This window comes from Onychostoma macrolepis, chromosome 05, assembly GCF_012432095.1.
Source record: "Onychostoma macrolepis isolate SWU-2019 chromosome 05, ASM1243209v1, whole genome shotgun sequence".
NCBI lineage: Eukaryota > Metazoa > Chordata > Actinopteri > Cypriniformes > Cyprinidae > Onychostoma > Onychostoma macrolepis.
In genome coordinates, this window is record NC_081159.1 from 44,508,455 (window position 1) to 44,529,017 (window position 20,563).

The 20,563-nt window shown below is 36.6% G+C and overlaps 1 protein-coding gene across 1 annotated transcript in view; it reads right to left on the reverse strand.

Annotated features, from left to right (window-relative positions):
* Window positions 1–1,078: 1,078 nt before the first annotated feature.
* Window positions 1,079–20,563, reverse strand: part of dnm1a (dynamin 1a) — a 79,966-nt gene continuing 60,481 nt past the window's right edge. Inside the window, exons 16-22 of the mRNA XM_058775565.1 lie at window positions 12,614–12,723; window positions 10,088–10,199; window positions 9,953–9,964; window positions 9,701–9,871; window positions 7,964–8,205; window positions 5,531–5,737; window positions 1,079–1,727 (exon numbers count right to left, since the gene is read on the reverse strand). Coding sequence (XP_058631548.1) covers window positions 1,664–1,727; window positions 5,531–5,737; window positions 7,964–8,205; window positions 9,701–9,871; window positions 9,953–9,964; window positions 10,088–10,199; window positions 12,614–12,723 — 918 coding nt within the window. The 3' untranslated portion in view covers window positions 1,079–1,663. The remainder of the gene's footprint in view (window positions 1,728–5,530; window positions 5,738–7,963; window positions 8,206–9,700; window positions 9,872–9,952; window positions 9,965–10,087; window positions 10,200–12,613; window positions 12,724–20,563) is intronic.

Below are 20,563 nucleotides of genomic sequence, written 5' to 3' on the forward strand. Positions count from 1 at the left end.
TTTGGTTTAATATAATATATAGCTTACGTCACGCATCTCGTATCACTTTGCCGCGTTTCAAAATTTGGCGCCATCTTGCGTCTCAAACGGTTATTGCTCGGTTAAAAATGCCGTCAAGGATATTTTTGCGTTATTTTTAGGGTGACAATGACACTTTTAATTGATATTTTTATTTGTTTTAAGTTGGAAGTATCTCAGGAGACGATGGTGCACACAAACTTTGTGTGTTTTCTACATAAACCCGGTTTAAATGTCATATGAGGAAACATGAGGAGCTTGATAACAGGTAAGACTTGGATTATTCTCTGCCGCCGTGCAGTAAATAACATTTTAAACTGTTAAACAAGTGTGTAATGATTATAAAAGCTGATTTAAACGAGTTTAAACTCGGACGTATTTAGCTTTAGCGCCTTCAAAACACTGCTGCATGAAGATTCGAATCTTTTTATTTGAATCAGTGGTTCGGAGTCATGTGATTCATTTCGAAGTGTTAATGCAAGAACCAGTGTTTAATGTTTTACTGATCTAGGCTCAGCTTTATAATTTAAGATCAGTGTTGATGAAGTATGTATACATGTCTCTAATCGGCCTGATCAAACTCTCTCAAAAACACACAAAGGTCTATAAATCAATAATAGATCACAAAATATACACAGACTTAATATTGAATAATTTGTAGACTATATTTAATTGAGTACACGTGAAAAAGATTGATTGGTTTGTGAGGCGTCGTCATATGTTATTGTACATTACACCGTTTCGACCAGCAGGTGTCGCCCGCGTGCGCTTTGAACAAGTGAATCATTTTAATGAACCATGATTCATTTGAATCATTTGAGTTTTCCTCATAAACACCCTGTGAAAAACTCTGTCACTATCGAATGTAATGACATTTAGACTTTTAACTGTGGCTTAAGTGCAAGTTATTATAGTGTTGACTTAGATTGTTGAGATTTAAACAACTTTTTGGAAAGACTGGTGTGGAATAATGACTGTGGATCTATGGGAAAGTGTATTACCCTTCGGGGAGTTTGGTGTCGTCTTCTGGCCCGTGAGCTCAGGGACCACTGCAGCCCGACACACATACGAAACAAAAACAAAAAGAGCCAAAGTAATGAACAGAAATATAGATGCATACACAAGCTCATTCCAGAAGATGCAGTTATCGTGAGACTCCAGATCACACTTTGGAGAGATAATGCATCCATAAACAGCAGGAAATCAAGCGTCTGTTAGCCAAAAGAAGCTTAAAGATGACAGAAAGTAAAGAAATGCAACAGAAATGCATTTATCAAACCCTGTGCTCGTTCAGCTAACTTTTCTTGTCAGGCTCATTCTTTAAGATAAGGAGCATAAGCAGTGATGTGAAACTCATCAACCATCTGTCAAAGAGTTTGAGTTCATAAAATGTTGTGTTCTAGATCTAGGTTTCCTAAATAAGGGCTTTCAAGGTGTCAATAGTTCCTCAAGTATGCTTCCTTTTCTAAATTTTGGTTTGACGATGACAGAATTATGTGAAATGAAAGGTTAAACTGAGACAGAGGGTTGTAGAGTTGTATGATGTGTATTAATGTGTGTGTGTGTTGAGGAGCAGGAAGGGGAGGAGTTCTGGCTGAGTGGGCGTGTCTGTCCTCGCTGTCTGTCACAGGTGTGGGAGGGGCTACTAGTCTAAGAGGGAGGAGTCTGTGGGTCGGTTGGGTCTAGTAGGTGATGCTGTGGGTCTACGGCTGCCATGGGAACACAGAGAGAATATGGATGAGTAACACACACACACACACACATAGCAAACATCCACAAAATTATGTTCATTAAATGTGAAAGAATTTCATTCACATGAGAAAGTAAAAATATTTTGCACTGAGAAATTGAATAATTTTCTCTCATTAGAGTTCATAAAAGTAAAATACAGTAAATCATCATTTAATTTCATAGTTTTGCCAAAGTTATGAATCAAATATCTCTTGTTATAATATTAATAACTTTTTAATAAATAAATAAATTCATACCTTTATTTATTTACTTATTCAATAAACTGAAATTGCATTTTTTGACATTATCTAAACAAAGTCAAGAAAGTAATTTAATGGTAATAAAATAAATTCTAAAAGAAATGACTAAAATATATAAAATCTACTAATAATTATTTAATAATACTAATTATACATTTTATTAAATAAAAAAGTATTAATATATTTATTTTAAAAAGTAAAACAGCATTTTTGACATTATCTAAACAAAATCAAGAAATCAATTTAATAATAATTAAATTCTAAAAGAAATAATAAAAAAATAAAATATCTAATAATAATATTATTAATACTTTTCATCAAATAAAAATTAAATAAATGGTTATTTTATATATTTATTTGTTTATTCTAAAAAGCAAAACGGCATTTTTGACATTATCTTAACAAATACAATGTAATAAAAAATTCCATTTGCTGTGTATTACGTATTAATCCATGACTGATAGATCTGTGCATAACTGTTGCGTGGTTGATTAATATCGATCATGTGCAGACAGAGACATGTTTTGAAACCTGTTTAACAGCATTCAGAGATCATGCCATGACAGAATGAGATGTCATGAAGAGACAAACAACATGGACAAAATACATCTGACACTTCACCTTTGACCCCATTATTCAGTTTCACCCTAAAGGTCACGTGTGCAGCGTTTGACTGGATGTTTGTAGTGGTTTCTATTAAGAGGGATCATAAATAACGATGGCAAAACTGAAATAAAACAAGTGCACGGGGCTGCAGAAGTAAGGGTTTTCAGATCTTAATTAAATGAAATAAAACTGAAACTAAATCAACCTGATGCACACATTACAGCCTCTGTTCTGAGACCTGCTGTCCATCTAAAAAAAATCACCAATCAGCATACAAGATGCAAGCTGGACAAGGATTTGATTGGCTAATTGGAAAGATTTTTCACATTCGGTAATTTAGATCTACTATAAACATGTAGAAGAATATTCTGTGTTGAATACAACGTGATATGCTGTTGATTTACCACAGATAATACTGACTGTTCACAAAACAGACCTGTCTGTAGAAAACCAACAGCATGTCACAGAGCTTCGGTTGCATTTAACCAGAACATTCCCATGTAAAGAGTTTATTATTGTTTATGTGTATTGTCAAATAAAAGCGTCCCAACAGATCATTTCTGGACTGCTGTATGTGTGTGTCGGAGGGTCTCAGAGACAGTCGGTCATGCAGAGGGACGGGGAATGGCGAGAGAACCACAGACGTACCAGAAGCGTTAGTCCTCATTGGTCACTGATTGTAATTCTGTGAAAAATAATCAATATCAGCAGGAGGGGTGAAGCCGGAGCGATGGGGGGAGGAAGAGAGGGATGTGCGAGACACACACAGTTAACATGGAGGAGACAGAAACATCAACACTTCTCCAATCCAAGCTAACCAGAGACTGATGTCCAAAACCTCTGTCTGAAGATTTAACCGCCAGTTATGAATGAGTCATAATCATCATGAGCCATTGATTTTTGCAGATTTAGCAATTCAGAGGTTTTGCAGATCAGCGTGCAAATCATTTATCAGGGACTTCAGCGTTAAAGTTAGGATTTAATACGGGTCAGAATGAAAGGTGTGTGCTGGGAAGTGTGTGTGTGTGTGTGTGTGTTGCTGTCAGGAAGCAAGCGTTTGCCGTTAGTGATAGAACGAGTCAAATCACACGCAACAGAGGACAAATTCAGCAATGAACACAAATAAAAACAGAAACATCCCTCAGGCCGTCCTGCGGACAGTTAGTGAAGCGTCTGTGTGCAGTGTGTGAGGAGCTGACGTGATCCAGACATTCATGAGATATGCTGACTGTCAGAGCTGGGTGATACAGTCAAAGCATTAAAATTACTCATATTTATAAGCCTTTTGATGATATTTTGATGTACCATCGTTTCAGTAAAACAATCATTGTAGGCAAGATTCAAAATGCTAAATACAAGACGTAAACACAGGGGAAAGACAGTTAAAAGTCATCAATTTGTAAAATTTGGGAAAGAAAATATTTTTGAAAGAAATTATTACTTCAATTTACTACAAATTCACTATAAATTTATACATTTTTATTTATATTTATAACATAAAACTTCAATACTTAACTATTTAAAAATTATATTTTAAAAATTAATATTTATAATTTACACTATCGTTTAAAATTTTGGGTTCCTTTTTTCAAGGATACATTACATTTGTTTTTCAAGGAGGCATTAAATTGATTAAAAAGTGCCAGTAAAGACATTTATAATGCTCCAAAAGATTTCTATTTAAAGTAAATGCTGTTCTTTTGAACTTTCTGTTCATCTGTGAATCCTGAAAAATAAAATGTATAAACAAAAATATCTGTTATATGTTTTCAACATTGATAATAATCAGAATGTTTCTCGAGCAGCAAATCAGTATATTAGAATGATTTCCGAAGATCATGTGACACTGAAGACTGCAGTAATGATGCTGAAAATACAGCTGCGCATCACAGAAATAAATTACAGTTTAACACATATTCACATAGAAAACAGTTATTTTACACTGTAATAATATTTCACAGTTTTTACTGAATGTTTGATCAAATAAATTCAGCCTTGGTGAGAAGTGACTTTCATAAACATTAAAAAATTGCCCCCAAAACTTTAGAATGGTAGTGTATTTATGCTAAAACATTGTATTATATGAAAAATGCCTCGCAAAGATTTCTGTCACAAGAAAAGGAAGGATCCTGTACTTTGTCTAATGATCCGATCTTTGAACAAATAGCAAAAATTGTCACAATATTCGCAGTGTTGCACCAGCAAAATCATTGTGAATATTTGTTATATCACCCAGCCCTACTGAGAACACACGGTGCTTCAAATGGTTTAAATCTGTAACGTTTGAACGATAATAAGAGATAGAAGCAGGACGCCAGACTATGGACATCTGAATCTGATCTGATGACACTTTGAGCTGAATTTCAGTGATGGTTGCTTATCGTTGAAACGTTGGTATGGTGACCGGTTAACTCACCCACACCACTGCACTGACTCCAGCGGTTAGAGTCTCACACTCCGCGGCTAAGAGCAAACGGATGTTCGTATTAGACTGCAGGACTAGAAGGTTAGTCTTTTCTGAGCAATGTTTCATGTACATTGTGTATCATTTCTGCTGCACTAGCGTCATCAGACAGAATTGTATGAAAGCCCGTTTCTGCCACTTAATATAAAATAAAAAAGGTAATTGCGACTTTTTATCTCACAGCGTCATATAAACTCGCAATTCTGACTTTTTTTCTCAGATTTGTGAGATATAAACTTGCAATTACCTTTTTTATTTATTTTTTTATTCAGTGGTGGAAACGGGCTTCCATATAATTGGTTGTCTTCTATAGTTTGAACAAACATGTAGACCCGCAGATTCCATTAGATGGCGCTAGTGCTGCAGACATTTATGCCTCAAATCTGAGCGCATTATTATTGTGTTCCAGCACAAATACATGATTTAATCCGCAGTTGTAATTGAGTCTCACCTGGGCACGCTGGGCGGAGCGCGGTTAGGCCGGGATGGGACCTGAGGTGGGGGCCCGCCGAAGGGGTCCGGAGAGGCTCCTGGGCGAGAGGGAACGGGTGGCCCGCCGGCAGCAGGGAGGCCCGGGGCCGAGCCACGAGAACCTGGGCGTGCCGGAGGTCCCGGAGGAGGGGCCCGTCTCTGAGGGGTCGGGCTGGTTGCTGGAGACCTAACGGATAAATATTGTTTTTCTTATTAACACATACTTTCACTTTGACTTAATCAAAGTCAGTCTTATTTTATATACCACTATATACTGCATCGCATTCTTGAAGTTAAATGTAAAGAGCAACAAAGGCAGTGAATAACCAGAAATCAGCTTTTCTTAATTACATATTGAATTTTTAGGCATCTCTTAGGATTTTGTGGTGGCCAGTAAACTCATTTCACAATCCAGCAGCAGGTGGCGCTACTGTCCCATTCTGTAACTGAGAATTTGGAGTGTATTAATGGATATAAGTTGTTTTAAACTGGTGGAGGTGGCTGGTTTGACATCATAACATAAGGCTGAGCTCATGAATATTACAAACCGAATTCCGGAAATGTTGGGACGTTTTTTAAATTTGAATAAAATGAAAACTATAGGACTTTCAAATCACATGAGCCAATATTTTATTCACAATAGAACATAGAGAACATAAATGTTTAAACGGAGAAATTTTACCTAGCAACTAATTAAGTTAATTGACATCAGGCCTGTAACATGATTAGCTATAAAGGGAATGTCTTAGAGAGGTAGAGTCTCTCAGAAGTAAAGATGGGCAGAGGCTCTCCAATCTGTGAAAGAGTGCGTAAAAAGATTGTGGAATACTTTAAAAACAACGTTCCTCAACGTCAAATTGCAAAGGCTTTGCGAATCTCAAAAAAATCTACAGTGCATAACATCATCAAAAGATTCAGAGAAATCTCTGTGCGTAAGGGACAAGGCCGAAGACCTTTGTTGGATGCCCGTGGTCTTCGGGCCTCAGACGACACTGCATCACTCATCGGCATGATTCTGTCATTGACATTACTAAATGGGCCCAGGAATACTTCCAGAAACCACTGTCGGTAAACACAATCCGCCGTGCCATCTGCAGATGCCAACTAAATCTCTATCATGCAAAAAGGAAGCCATATGTGAACATGGTCCAGAAGCGCCGTCGTGTCCTGTGGGCCAAGTCTCATTTAAAATGGACTGTTTCAAAGTGGAAAAGTGTTCTATGGTCAGACGAGTCCAAATTTGACATTCTTGTTGGAAGTCACGGATGCCGTGTCCTTCGGGCTAAAGAGGAGGGAGATCAGCGTTCAGTTCAAAATCCAGCATCTCTGATGGTATGGGGGTGTATAAGTGCATACGGTATGGGCAGCTTGCATGTTTTGGAAGGCACTATGAATGCTGAAAGGTATATAAAGGTTTTAGAGCAACATATGCTCCCCTCCAGATGATGTGCATTTCAGCAGGACAATGCAAAACCACATACTGCAGCTATTACAACAGCATATCTTCGTAGTAGAAGAGTCCGGGTGCTGAATTGGCCTGCAGACCAAATTCCAACACCAAAACTCCAGAAACTCATAACCTAGATGCTACACCATGGAAAACATGCCCCGTCCCAACTATTCTGAGACCTGTAGCAGGCATCAAATTTGAAATGAGCTCATTTAGTGCATAAAATTGTACAATTTCTCAGTTAAAACATTTGTTACGTTATCTATGTTCTGTTGTGAATAAAATATGGGCTCATGTGATTTGAAATTCTTTTAGTTTTCATTTTATTCAAATTTAAAAAACGTCCCAACATTTCTGGAATACGGGTTGTAATGAGTTTCTGCTGACATCGCCAGGGAAGCTTCCTGAACTGCCCAGCATTAACCCAAACAGGATGAGTAAATTCATACAAGTAAACAATATATCTGTAAGTACTGTATATAAACAATAATAATTATTATGGTTTATAATAAATAAAGTTTAAAGTATGTATTTATTACAATATAGGATATTATTGTACTCCATGACCTTATAGATATATAAAAATGATTATAATAGCTTATAATAATATTTATTCCAGTATAGGGTATTATAATACTTCAAAACCTTTTAATACTTTTACTCTTTGCACTGTGATGATTTTGGAGATCTGGAGGATTTGCTCATTTTTTGGGCCAAAATATCTAAAATGATAACTGTTGAATATTAATAATAATAATTATAATAGAATAACTATTTATTAACAAAATTATGATTATAAATAAAGTGTATAGCTGCAGAGAAATAATTCAAATTCTCACCGGCATTTTGAATGCCTACTTCTACATTAAGACTTTCATTCTCAACTAAAGACATAATATCCTGGCCATTAGCCCATCAGTTTATCCATGTATCATCCATCTGTCCTCTCCGTCCTGAACGCACCTTCCTCCGGAGCCGGTGCGCTGCACCTGGAGCCAGGAGTCGTCCACAGGCGGAGGCAGAGAGGTGGAGATGGTGGTGGTGCTGATGTCCCCGATGATGTTCAGTGCTTCTTTGAGCGCGTGGTACATGCGGAGCATCTCGTCGCGCCGCTGCGCCTGTTCAGCCGACTCCTCCATCAGCATGTTCTGATCTCCACACGAGTACAGCTGAGCCAGCAGCTCCGCATTGATGAACTCCTTCGTCTGAGAGACAAGACACTCGCGTCAGTGTTCTTCAGGGTAATAGTCAGGAAAATCTCATTTTTTGAAATGTAAGTAAATCTCAAAGTTTGCATATGTGTTTTTTTTTTGAGTATCATATTTGAACCATCAGGCTCTTATGACTCATACAGTCTGACACAGTGAGAATATGGAGGAAAAACAGCTCAATTTTATTCAGAGACTCAAACTGAGCAAAAATATGAATTTGATGCAGATGCTGATAATTATATGATGAAATTCTGATGCTTGTAATGTAAATCAATGAGATCTTTATAATACAGTACAGCAGATACTGACATAAAATCATCTAAATATAAGAGGTCAGTCTATATCTCCAATAATATGTAAGATGAGGTTTAAATGATCCAAACATATAATGCAATGCAATCCAGTGATCCAATGAAGTAAAGCTAAACTACTTCAGTCCAGTAAGTGTTCATCTGGAAAATGACTAAAGTTATTCTGATGTTTACTTGATAAAAATCAGTCAAGATTTGACTGCAAAAAGACACGTGAAGCAGCAGCTGAAGCTGGACGTTTGTACAATTGACCTATCGTAAGCCCCTCCCCTTGAACGCAGATTAGCCAATGGCAGTTGAGTATTAGTTGCACGTGAACTGGAACTCAGACGTGGAAGATCCAAAGCTTTCATCGATTTGATGGTGTTTATGCTACAAAACTGGAAAAAGCAATGTGCCTGTGGTACTTGTAAGACTGATTCCAGGTATCCTGAGAGGATGGGCAATGGAGTTTATTTTATTCCATTTCCTAAACCCAACCAAAACAGAGCAAAATTGCCGATTGGTCAATTACACTAAAAGAGCTTTTTAAACCATCAGTCAGAAGACAGAAGACATGGAGTAGATTGTGTGTGATAGGTTTAACAGCAAAGTTTTGATCATGTTCAGCTTTAGAAATTTATGTATCAAATATGTGACCCTGGACCACAAAACCAGTCATAAAGGTCAATTTTTTAAAATTGAGATTTATACATCATCTGAAAGCTGAATAAATAATAATAACGATGTATTGAGGTTTGTTAGGATCGGACAATATTCGGCTGAGATACAACTATTTGAAAATCTGGAATCTGAGGGTGCAAAAAAATCTAAATATTGAGAAAATCACCTTTAAAATTGTCCAAATGAAGTTCTTAGCAATGCATATTACTAATCAAAAATTAATTTTTGATATATTTACGGTACGAAATTTACTAAATATCTTCATGGAACATGATCTTTACTTGATGTCCTAATGATTTTTGCCATAAAAGAAAAATGGATCATTTTGATCCATACAATGTATTTTTGGCTACAAATATACCTGTGCTACTTATGACTGGTTTTGTGCTCCAGGGTCACATATGATTTACAGCGTTAAGGACTGTCTTAGTTGATGATATTTCATGAATCAACCCTCGTGGAGTTTGAAGTAACAACTTTCACCACTTGAGCATCTCTGCTGCAGACGAGCTTACATTAATGATCATCAGATGCATGATGGTCTTGGGCATCAGGTCTCGTACAGTCTTGTTGACGATGCCCATGTAGGAGTCCACCAGGTTTCTGATGGTCTCCACCTGCCTCTCCAGCTGAGGATCCATGGAGTGCATGAAACTGTCCGACCCGTTCTCGTCTCCAGCATCGCTCTACAGACAAACACAGACACAATCACACAAACACGGAAAACGGCAATGCAAAAGACTCAAAATGCTACTCAAAGCTTGTACCTTTTCCTTCTCCTAGAGTGACGCCACGGGAAGCAGCGTGAGAGAAAGAGAAAAGCATTTTAAGGTGCATCGTTTCGATCTGTTCATGCCTACTCACATCTGATCAATCCACATCTGATCAATCTGAACACACACCACCACGCGCTCAGGATAGACGCCGGCACGCAGGAACGACGCTTTCCATCCGTCCACATCCTCCTGACTCTCGCAGGCCAGCTCCAGCTGACGGTAGTCCTTATACACGTTCCTGTCACGGCATTAGATGCATTAGATTAGTCTTTAAAGTCAACATGAAAGCCAACACTGAAATTTTTTAGCAAGTAAAAGGTCTTTTAGTGTAATTGTACAAGCGTCCAGCTTCAGCTGGTGCTTCACGTGACTTTTTGCTGTCAGATCTTGACTGATTTTTATCAAGTAAACATCAGAATAACTGTAGTGATATTTCCAGATGAACACTTACTTATGGAGCCCCTAAAGGGACATGGTGGTGGAAAAAATTCAAGGTGGGAGAAAAAAAATTTGAGAAAATTTTTGTGTTCCCTCGAGAAACTTCTCTCAAAACCAGATGAGTTTGGACAAACACTGTTTACTTTACAGCTTGCAGTGGTTCATGCAGTACATTCACAATGTAGCACAGTTTTATTTTCAATATACAGTCAGTGCTTAGTTCAAGGCACGGTTTTGGGTTGGGACATTCTAAAACGCTTAATGTAAAACACTGGAGGACCAAATTCAATACAAACCTTATTAATAAAGCATACAGACAAGCAGAATAGCCCAGAACATGGTTAACGTTAAGAACGTTAAGCGTTTTATCCCCCATAGAAAGAAAACGCTTAATTAATGGACTAAGACAGTGGTATAAAAAGACCGAATTCGGTATACAGTTTAATAAATTATACGAACAGGAAAGCAGAATAGCCCAAAATATGAACAGAAAGCGCTAAATTGCATGTAAAGCGTTTTCCTCCCATAAACAAAATGCGGCTTAATGAAGACGGTGAGAAAAAAAAGACCAAATATGATATAGATATTATTAAAAATATATTCTGTGTACATGCAAGCAGATGAGCCCAGAATATGAGCTGAATTGCATAAGCGTTTTCTTCCTCATAGAAAACAGCGCTTAACGTGGCTTGATAGCCTATAAGAAGACAGTGATATAAAAAGCCCAAATTTTATTAAAAATATATACTATGTACAGGCAAGCAACGCGGTAATCCATTAAGCCAAGTTAAGAGTTTATAATGTTTTTCTACGGGGGAGAAAACATGTGAAACTTGTTCATATTCTGAGCACGTCTGCTTTCCTGAGCGTAATATAATTTATTAATAAACTGTGTGCCAGATTTGGCATTTTTATATTACCGTCTTCGTCCATTAGCCTACCTTAAGCGTTTTCTATAACGGTTTTCTATGGGGGAGAAAAAGCTTAACGCATTGCGTTCATGGCTATTAATAGTAATATTATTAATAAGGTTATTAATATTAAAATTGTTATTAGTATTTATACTATTTATTAATACCGAATTTGGGCCACCAATGTCACTGTTTTAGTACATTAAGCCACATGAAGCGTTTTAGAAAAACCGTGCCTTGAACTATAAGCACTGACTGTATTTCTTTATACTTGAGTCCAAGTTCAAAATAAAACTCTATGAGATGCTACATTGTGAACATACGGAGCTCTATGAACCACTACAAGCTGTAAAGTAAACAGGCAGTGTTTGTCCGAACTCAACTGCGAGAGAACAGAGAATATTTTTTCCTCCCCACCCCAAATTTTTTTCCACCACCATGTCACTTTAGGGGCTCCGTACTTACTGGACTGAAGCAGCTCAGCTTTACTTGAACTATTTTTACTATTTTTTAGAAAAATCAGTGCGTCTCAAATCTGATCATCAGGATCTTTTGAGGAGCGTTTGTTTCCAGAAGCTTTATTTTCACTGTTCCTCAGCGGAGGAATGATCTTCATCTCACATCTGAGGAGCGTTTATTTCTTCATCTCTCAATCAGCATTGCATTATATGTTCGGATCATTTCAATCTCATTTTACTGAGACAGATTATTGGAGATATAGAGCGACGACTGATATTTAGATAATTTTTTATCAGTATCTGCTGCACTGTTATAAAGATCTCATTGATTTACATTCAAATCAGCAGAATTTCATCTTATAAATATCAGCATCTGCAGAAAATTCATATTTTTGCTCAGTTTGAGTCTCTGAATAAAATTTAGCAGGTTTTTACCTCCATATTCTCACTGTATCAGACTGTATGAGCCATAAAAGCCTGGTGGATCAAATATGATACTCAACAAAAAATGTATTTTTTCTAGATTAAAAAAATTGTGTCTAAAGGTAGACAATATAGGCTTTACAGGGTTAAAAAAGAAGCCTATTGAAATTGATAATGCTGATCTTACTGTAATTCATTCATCAATGCATGTAAGCCTAATTCCAAAGAAATAAATATATTTAAAAAATAATAACTTTCTCCATCTTTGATATTACTTTTCTTTCTAACTGTCTTTTTCCCATAATCATTCCTTTTATTCCCACTGAAAATCCTGTTTTACTCTGAGCCATGTCTCATGACAAAAGTTAAGCAGGTTGTGGAAGCTTTTTTATGATGGGTGTTTTAGGATTATGACCTCTGACCTTTGCTCAGTGTTGAACAGGGCAAAGATGTGTTTGCTGGACATGAAGCCCTTCTCCACATCTCTAAACTTCAGATTGTCCACCTGTAGCATGTACTTCTTCTCTTTCTCCTGCAGGGGGCAGAACAGAGTTTACTGAGATTAATGAAATGTGTGTGAGAAAACCAGAAAGACTCAGGGAATGCTCCAGTTTCATATGCTGATTGTGATGAACAGCTCCTCACTGAAGCTGATTGTGTTTCAGTGACTTTGACTTGAAGTGATTCAACTAGAAACAAGTCCTATGCGGTTACTAATGTGTGTGTGTCTCTTTCTTCTGAAGAGAAAATCACCGTAGTACTAAAATGAAGCACTTTACTGCAGCGCAACTCAACCAAATGCATCTTATACGAGATAAATAATATATGCACGATATACATAAACCGGCTGAAATGTTTTGAAATCACTTGTACCCTAACTGATTGAAAAAATCCAGTCTTTCACTCTGCCTGTGTCAGTTTGAGTCTTGTTAAAGATTTAAATCCCTGCCGCCAAGATGCTCCTCTGTCGGTCACGGATTATGGAAAGTGAAACTTAAAGCTGCAGTCCGTAAGTTTTGCCTCTTTGTCGCCATCTCCGTTTGAAAACCTGGAATTGCAGCTCTGTGCGGAATTATCTTCCTTGCGTGGAGTTGTACTCCGGCACGGCTCCAGCGCGGATGAATCTAATGTTTTGAGGTGAATGTGTGGCAGTCAGGTGTGGATACTGTATTCAGGAATCACAGATTCTAGCCTACGTCTTGGAATATATATGACCCAAATAAGAATTTTCACCATATATTGTCATCTGAAGAAGTAAGTAACAAGTCTGCCACGTTTGTTTTCTTACCAACTGAGGAAAAAAGAATTACAATAAATTGCGCTACCAATGGTGATTTAATCTAACGATCGGTTAATTAGCTCATATCACATCTAACCGTATTTCATACTAAGAAATTCTTTTAACCCAAAAAGCGAACTCCCTTCGAACTGGTTTTCTTTAAAATACAAATCCTGTGTAGGCTATCTGTAATCAGAAGCACATTTAAAACTAATATCATTTCATTTCATTCACATGTGTTTCATAAACACATAATCCTTTCTGGATTACAATCCGCCATCAAAATGATACATTTAATAATTCCAGCTGCTGTGAGAAAAGGCTATAAACGATGCACCACCTGCAGAATCCTCACATGCGAAAGCCTAGTAGCCGGGACAATTTCTCTATGTTTGCAGGCGTTATTAATAATAACATTATTATAAGCTAACCGTTGTGAATTGGGCTAAAGTAAGGTGATAGTTTTGAACACTGGCTGGTTATGTACTTGCTCAAATATTGATTTTGGATAATTTTTAACCCAAAAAAGTTACGGACTGCAGCTTTAAATCTATAGGGGTGGTTGGATTTATTCACGCACGTTAAAATATTTATTTAAAGCTTCTTTCTTTTGAGAAAGATATATATATATATATATATATATGCATGCAAAGTTAGTGCTCTTTTTTTAAATCTGTGGGATTTTTTCCCCTATTTTATCATCTATGAGATTAAAACCATAAATCTGATCAGTTAGCTGTTAATACGTAGTGTTATGGGTTTGTTCAGATATTAACATGAGTGATAATAACAGTGATGAGTGACTAAGTAAAAGAAAGAGCACAGAGGAAAGAACAGGATCTAGTGTGTGTGTGTGTGTATGTGTATGTGTGAGAGAGAGAGAGAACTGTATATATATTGAGCAGAGTGATTTTAGCCTCCGCCACATGCGGCTGGAACTGATTAGAGCCGACAGAGCTAAAATAAAGCCTCAGGGCGGTCGGGCGATGGCGGAGTCTGCAGGCTGACTGGTGCACCGCAGCCGTCTGGCGGGCCATCAGGGGCCCGGAGCCCAGCGGGCACGGCCCGGTATTCCCCTGCCCACCAGAGCGAGCACCGCGCCCTGCCATAACGCCCATAAAACACACCGGCCAGCTGGAGCGGACGAGAAAAGAACCGGGCACGTGATGCTTCCCGCGGCGGAGAGATTTCTGATTGGTGCTCATGAGATGTTATAAAATCTCAGTTATGTTTCACTGAAGAATACATTTTTCTTCTCCTAAAATTACATAGATAAAAATACTTGAGGATAATAAGCCTGTTGAGAACATGAACTAAAACCAAAATAAATAATAAAAATAATAATAATAATTGCTTATAATAAAATAAATGTTAACTGAAATAAAATAAAATGTAAAATAATAATAATGTAAAAGTTGAAGTACTAAAATAGCTAAAAATAAAATAAATATCAAGAAAAAAAACTATATAGAAAAAACCCACAACAAAATTAATAAAACTTCAAAAGTATAGTTAAAATGCAGAATATAAAAAAAAAAACTAATTCAGAATACTAAAAAAAAAAAACTAAAACTAATATATCAATTATACCAAAAATAACACTGATTTCCAGTTAGATGTTTATAAAATTAATGTGCACAATTAGTGAACATTTTTGAAGATGGAATTAATTATGAGTTATTTCTTTATTTATTTAGTATGTATTTTTGTAAATTATTTATAGTAGTAGTAGTAAATATAGTTGAAGTCAAAAGTTTACATACACCTTGCAGAATCTGTAAAATGTTAATTATTTTACCAAAATAGGACGGATCATATAAAACGCATGTTATTTTTTTATTTAGTACTGACCTGAATAAGATATTTCACATAAAAGACATTTACATATAGTCCACAAGAGAAAATAATAGTCGAATTTATAAAAATGAACCCGTTCAAAAGTTTACATCCCCTTGATTCTTAATACTGTGTTGTTACCTGAATGATCCACAGCTGTGTTTTTTAGTTGAGTGATAATAGCTACTATATTCTGTAGCATCTAAAGGGCAGTACTTCATATATAGACAAAATAAGAAAAATGTACACACACACCCACACCCACAAACATATGTATACATGTGTGTGAGTGTATATATATATATATATATATATATATATATATTGGCATGTTATTGTTATGATGTTTTTTGTTGTTTGTTTTCTAATTGTAATGAAAAAACATTATCGATGGAATTTTGAGTTTGAGTTCATATTGAGATCGCTAAATTTTAATTGCAAACTCTGACAAATCTGAGCACAGTTTGAGACATTGAGATGTCTTCTAAACTCTGGAGGATTTACTGCGATCGCATTTGGGATTTTCTTTCTGTTTTCATGACTGTCGGGGGTTTTCCGAGTGTGTAACGTGTGTCCGCTCGGTCAGGTGCTCGTGCCAGCTGGACCTGGTGCTCATCATCAGATATAAAATATACAGTTGCCACGGTGCAGAGAGGATGACGTCACCTATGAAGCCATAGCAACCGTCTCCTCCACACACACACACACACACACACACACACACACACAGAGTTTCCGACTGGGAGCAGCCGCTCAGTGAGTCACTCTTTTCCTTCTCCTCAGCCAGATTTTGGGAAGAGAGGCTTGAGGAGAGGAGAGGAGGGAGACGGATCTTCTGGGAGGAGGGTTATATGAGAGAGACGAGTACAGAGATGATAGGAAGATCACGGCTGCACTCTTAAAGGAACAGTGCAGAGAAAAACGAACATTCCGTCCTCGTTTACTCTCCCTCATATCACTGCAAACCTGTACGACTTTCTTCCTTCTGTCAAACACAAAAAGCAGAACATTCACACTGATCTTTTCTGAATAAAGAAAAAAAAAAAGAATCATATTTTCATACTGAATGATAGCTTTGTACAGAAAACATAAATATAATTGTTTTTTATGTTCCACAGAAGAAAGAAAGTCACAGAGGTTTGTAATGACAGGATGGTGAGTAAACGATGACAGAATGATCCTTTTTGGGTGAACTGTTCCTTTCAAAATAAAAGTTTGTGTAAAAAAAAAAAAACATTTTATTCACTAGATCCCAAACTAGAAACCAAAACACGTACAGTGTAATGAAATACTGTATCAAGAACTTTTTCAATCTTTTGAATCTTACAAAACCTGTCAAAAAGTCATTTTCACAAAAAAGAACAGTTGATTAAGTTGATGTTTAGAACCATTAAGATTTTTGGCATTTTATGATCATAATTTTGCATTATTTTTATGAGAATTAATCACATTAATTCCATTATACTAAATATAATGGAAAAATCATATAATATTTTGATACAATATTTAGATAAATTATTTGTTTATTATGTATTACCTATGTATAATACTATTTGCTGGTGAATTTATTGTTTTGTTTTTATTAAAAATGTAAAAAGTAATTGAACTCATATTAGAATCAGTCTCAAAATTTGTTCAAATATTTATGAAACTATATATAAAAAATGATTTCTGTAACCTATAAAAATGTTGGTGATATGAAATGGTTTGGCATGTGCGATCATTTTGTTTCTCTTTTTCTTTTATCATGTCAAGCATTAGTACTCAAGGTGCAAAAAGAAAACAAAATAAAAGTTAATAAAATTAACTCAACTCAAACTATTTTAATTGTCTTAAAAATAGGCTAAATTTTCTTCCTTCCTATTTTATTTTATTTATCTGTTTATTGAAGGATGAAATGTGACCCAGCAAAAAATAAATAAATAAAAGGGGAAAATAATAAATAAATTTAAGAGTAGATCTGCTCTGACATTCCAAACAGACATCAGTGATTAAAAAATGAGCAGTGAATCTGTGTATCGGCAGCACAGCACTATTCTTATCAGAACACTTCTTGTGTATTTCAGGGGTTAATGAGTGAGTGAGTGTGTGTGTGTGTGTGTGTGTGAGTGTGTGTAAAGAAAAAGACCCACAGAGAGTTATATATATATATACAGAGCAGCAGACCACATCGCTTGCAACTAAACACAACCTCACACACACACACACACACACACACACACACACGCGCATGGAAGTCATCAGAGGGTGAGAAGTCAGACATCAGTGTATATCAGTCGTAACCTCTGACCTCCCCAGCTCCCTAAACACACACACACTCACACACACTGAATGATTCTCCATATGGTCTTGTAAAGTCTCAATGGCTCTGGGCCTTTAAAACCTTGAATGTCTGGAAATGTTGTGCACTTGGTTTCAGAGCAGAAATCTGCTCCAGATCTGATCCGTCTGATCAGTGATTCAAGACAGGAAGTTTGAATTGTGTCAGCTGATACTGAGAGTCCAATCAAACGAGGATCTAAATAACCTGCGGCTGTAGACACGCGGAGTCAGATTCACAAAACATTCTTCTTATTTTGTAACTTAAGAGTCAAGTTCAGAATATTTTGGGGTTTTTTTCCTCAAGATTGTTCTTGAGACAAAACTCAAGATGCATATAAATTCCTGAAAATAATTTTTATAAAATTCATTTTAACCTCCAACGTAGGATAACCTTAAGAAAAATGTGATGTACATTTTTGAGCATGTTTTAAGTTTTCAAGAACTGAACTAAGGATTATTCTTACAAACTTAAATTTCTTAAAGGAATAGTTCACCCAAAAATGGATATCTGCTGAAAATGTGCTCACCCTCAGGCCATCCAAAATGTAGATGAGTTTGTTTCTTCATCAGATTTGGAGAAATGCAGCAGTGAATGGGTGCCGTCAGAATGAGAGTCCAAACAGCTGATAAAAACATCACAATAATCCACAGCACTCCAGTCCATCAGTTAACATCTGGAGAAGACAAAAGCTGAAACACATCCAGCATTAAGATGTTTTTAACTAAAATCCGAGTCCATAATCCATAATAATGAGTCCATCTCCTGTTGTCTCTCACATCAAAATCCAGCCACATATTTGTTTAGAGCTGTTTTGTAAACACTGCTGGATCTGTGCAGATTTCTCTCCTGATTCAGACCAGAACACTTTTTCACTGCAGGAAGCGTTATTATAGATTATGGACTCAATGTATTTGAGTTATAAATGTCTTAATGCTGGATGTGTTTCAGCTTTTGTCTTCTCCAGATGTTAACTGATGGACTGGAGTGCTGTGGATTATTGTGATGTTTTTATCAGCTGTTTGGACTCTCATTCTGACGGCACCCATTCACTGCAGAGCATCCATTGCTGAGACACTGATGCAGAGACACATTTCTACAAACCTGATGAAGAAACACACTCATCCTAATCTTGCATGACCTGAGGTTGAGCACATTTTCAGCAGATTTTCATTTTTGGGTGAACTACACCTTTAAGATATTTTTTATGAATCCAATCCAAGAACGTAAGACAATCACTTACTAATAGGGATGCTGACCGATACTGAGCTCCTGTCCTCGTACTCGTTAAAATGCCCCGATACCAAGCGCCGATACCTCACAGCATGTGATAAGTGCCATATTCAGACAAAGAAACAGGACAACATGCAGCAGAATGGAGTTATTAGAGATTAAGGATGTCTACGAAGCAGATGTATGCAATGAATAATGTTAAACATTCAGTATTAATGCCTTTATAGCTGATGTGCGTGAACTGAAAAGCAAAGCGCTGAGTGGATTGAGCGCGCGCCGGCGCAGATGCGCGAGCTTGTCGAGTGAATATACTTTTCTCACAGACATCACTGGAACGTTTGTAGTTCGGTCGGATATGTCAAAAAAAAAGTAAGCAAAACAATGCACAAGTTACTTAACGGTAGGGAGGGAGAGAGAGAGAGATAGAGCGCGCGCGCACTTCTGTGATCTTTATTGATGTTCGCTCACATAGCATGCATCACTTGGATTAAAACTGAATCGTAAATATAAGACAATTTATAGGGGCATTCACTATAAAATAAATCATTTATTTTCAACCTTAAGCATCCACGACTTTCTGGCGAAAGTGAAACTAGCAGCCTGTGTGAAATGCGCGAGGCTGTACTGTCCTCTCATTCTGCACCAGTGCAAACACGTGCGCGCGTTGTGCATGTTTTGCTTGCTTCATGAGTGTTTCTGCATTAGAAAAAAAAAACACGACTTCTATTTCTGAAAATATCACAGTTAGGAGATTTATAACGAGTGGTTCCCTGCATTATTACAGCAAAACGCATGATTTTAGCAGCTTAAAAAATGAACAGTGAAAGTAACAAAAACTTGTAAAATACATTTTAATGTGCATAATTAAGTGTGAAAATAACCGAAGGATATACAGTCAAACCAAAAATTATTCAGAGACCAAATATAATTTTTGATGTTTTTTACTAGTGGGTGCAGGACACTATAGTTCATTTATGTAAGTGAGGATAGCAAAATAAAGTAAACTGTGACATATTATATCCAAAAATTCTTCATAGAGTGGACTACCAGTAAAATTGATACAAATTTGGAACCAAAAATTATTCAGACCGAGTCTGGGAAAAAAACTGCAGTTCAGGTTTGCATGAACCTGGTCGACAGCATGCCCCGGAGACTACAGGCTGTCATTAAGGCTAAGGGTTGCCTGACAAAGTATTGATAGTTGTGTAAATATTGTCATACTAACAGCTGTCTGAATAGTTTTGGTTGATTGTAATCCATCACATACCTTTCTATCAAAGTTATCTGATATTATCGAGCTGAATTTGTTCTGACACAGTTTAACTCTGAGTTCTTGTCATATTTTACTACTATAAACTATAGCGAATAAACTGTGATAATGTGAGAAATGTTGAAGGTGTCTGAATAAATGTTGGTTTGACTGTATCTGTTTGATAAATTAAGTTAAACAACTAACATTATACATACTCTTTTAGTTTCTGCACCCAGTATTTAAAAAATGTAGAAATGCAATGAAAATATCGGTATCGGTACTCTGTATCAACAAGTACCAAAAATAAAAGTATCGGTATCGGGCGAGTACTGGAAAAAGTGGTATCGGTGCATCCCTACTTACTAATAACATTTGACTGCTCAGATCTTGCTCTTTCATTACTCGCAGGACGTGTGGACCACAGTTTGAGACATAGCTGAGCTCTATTCTGA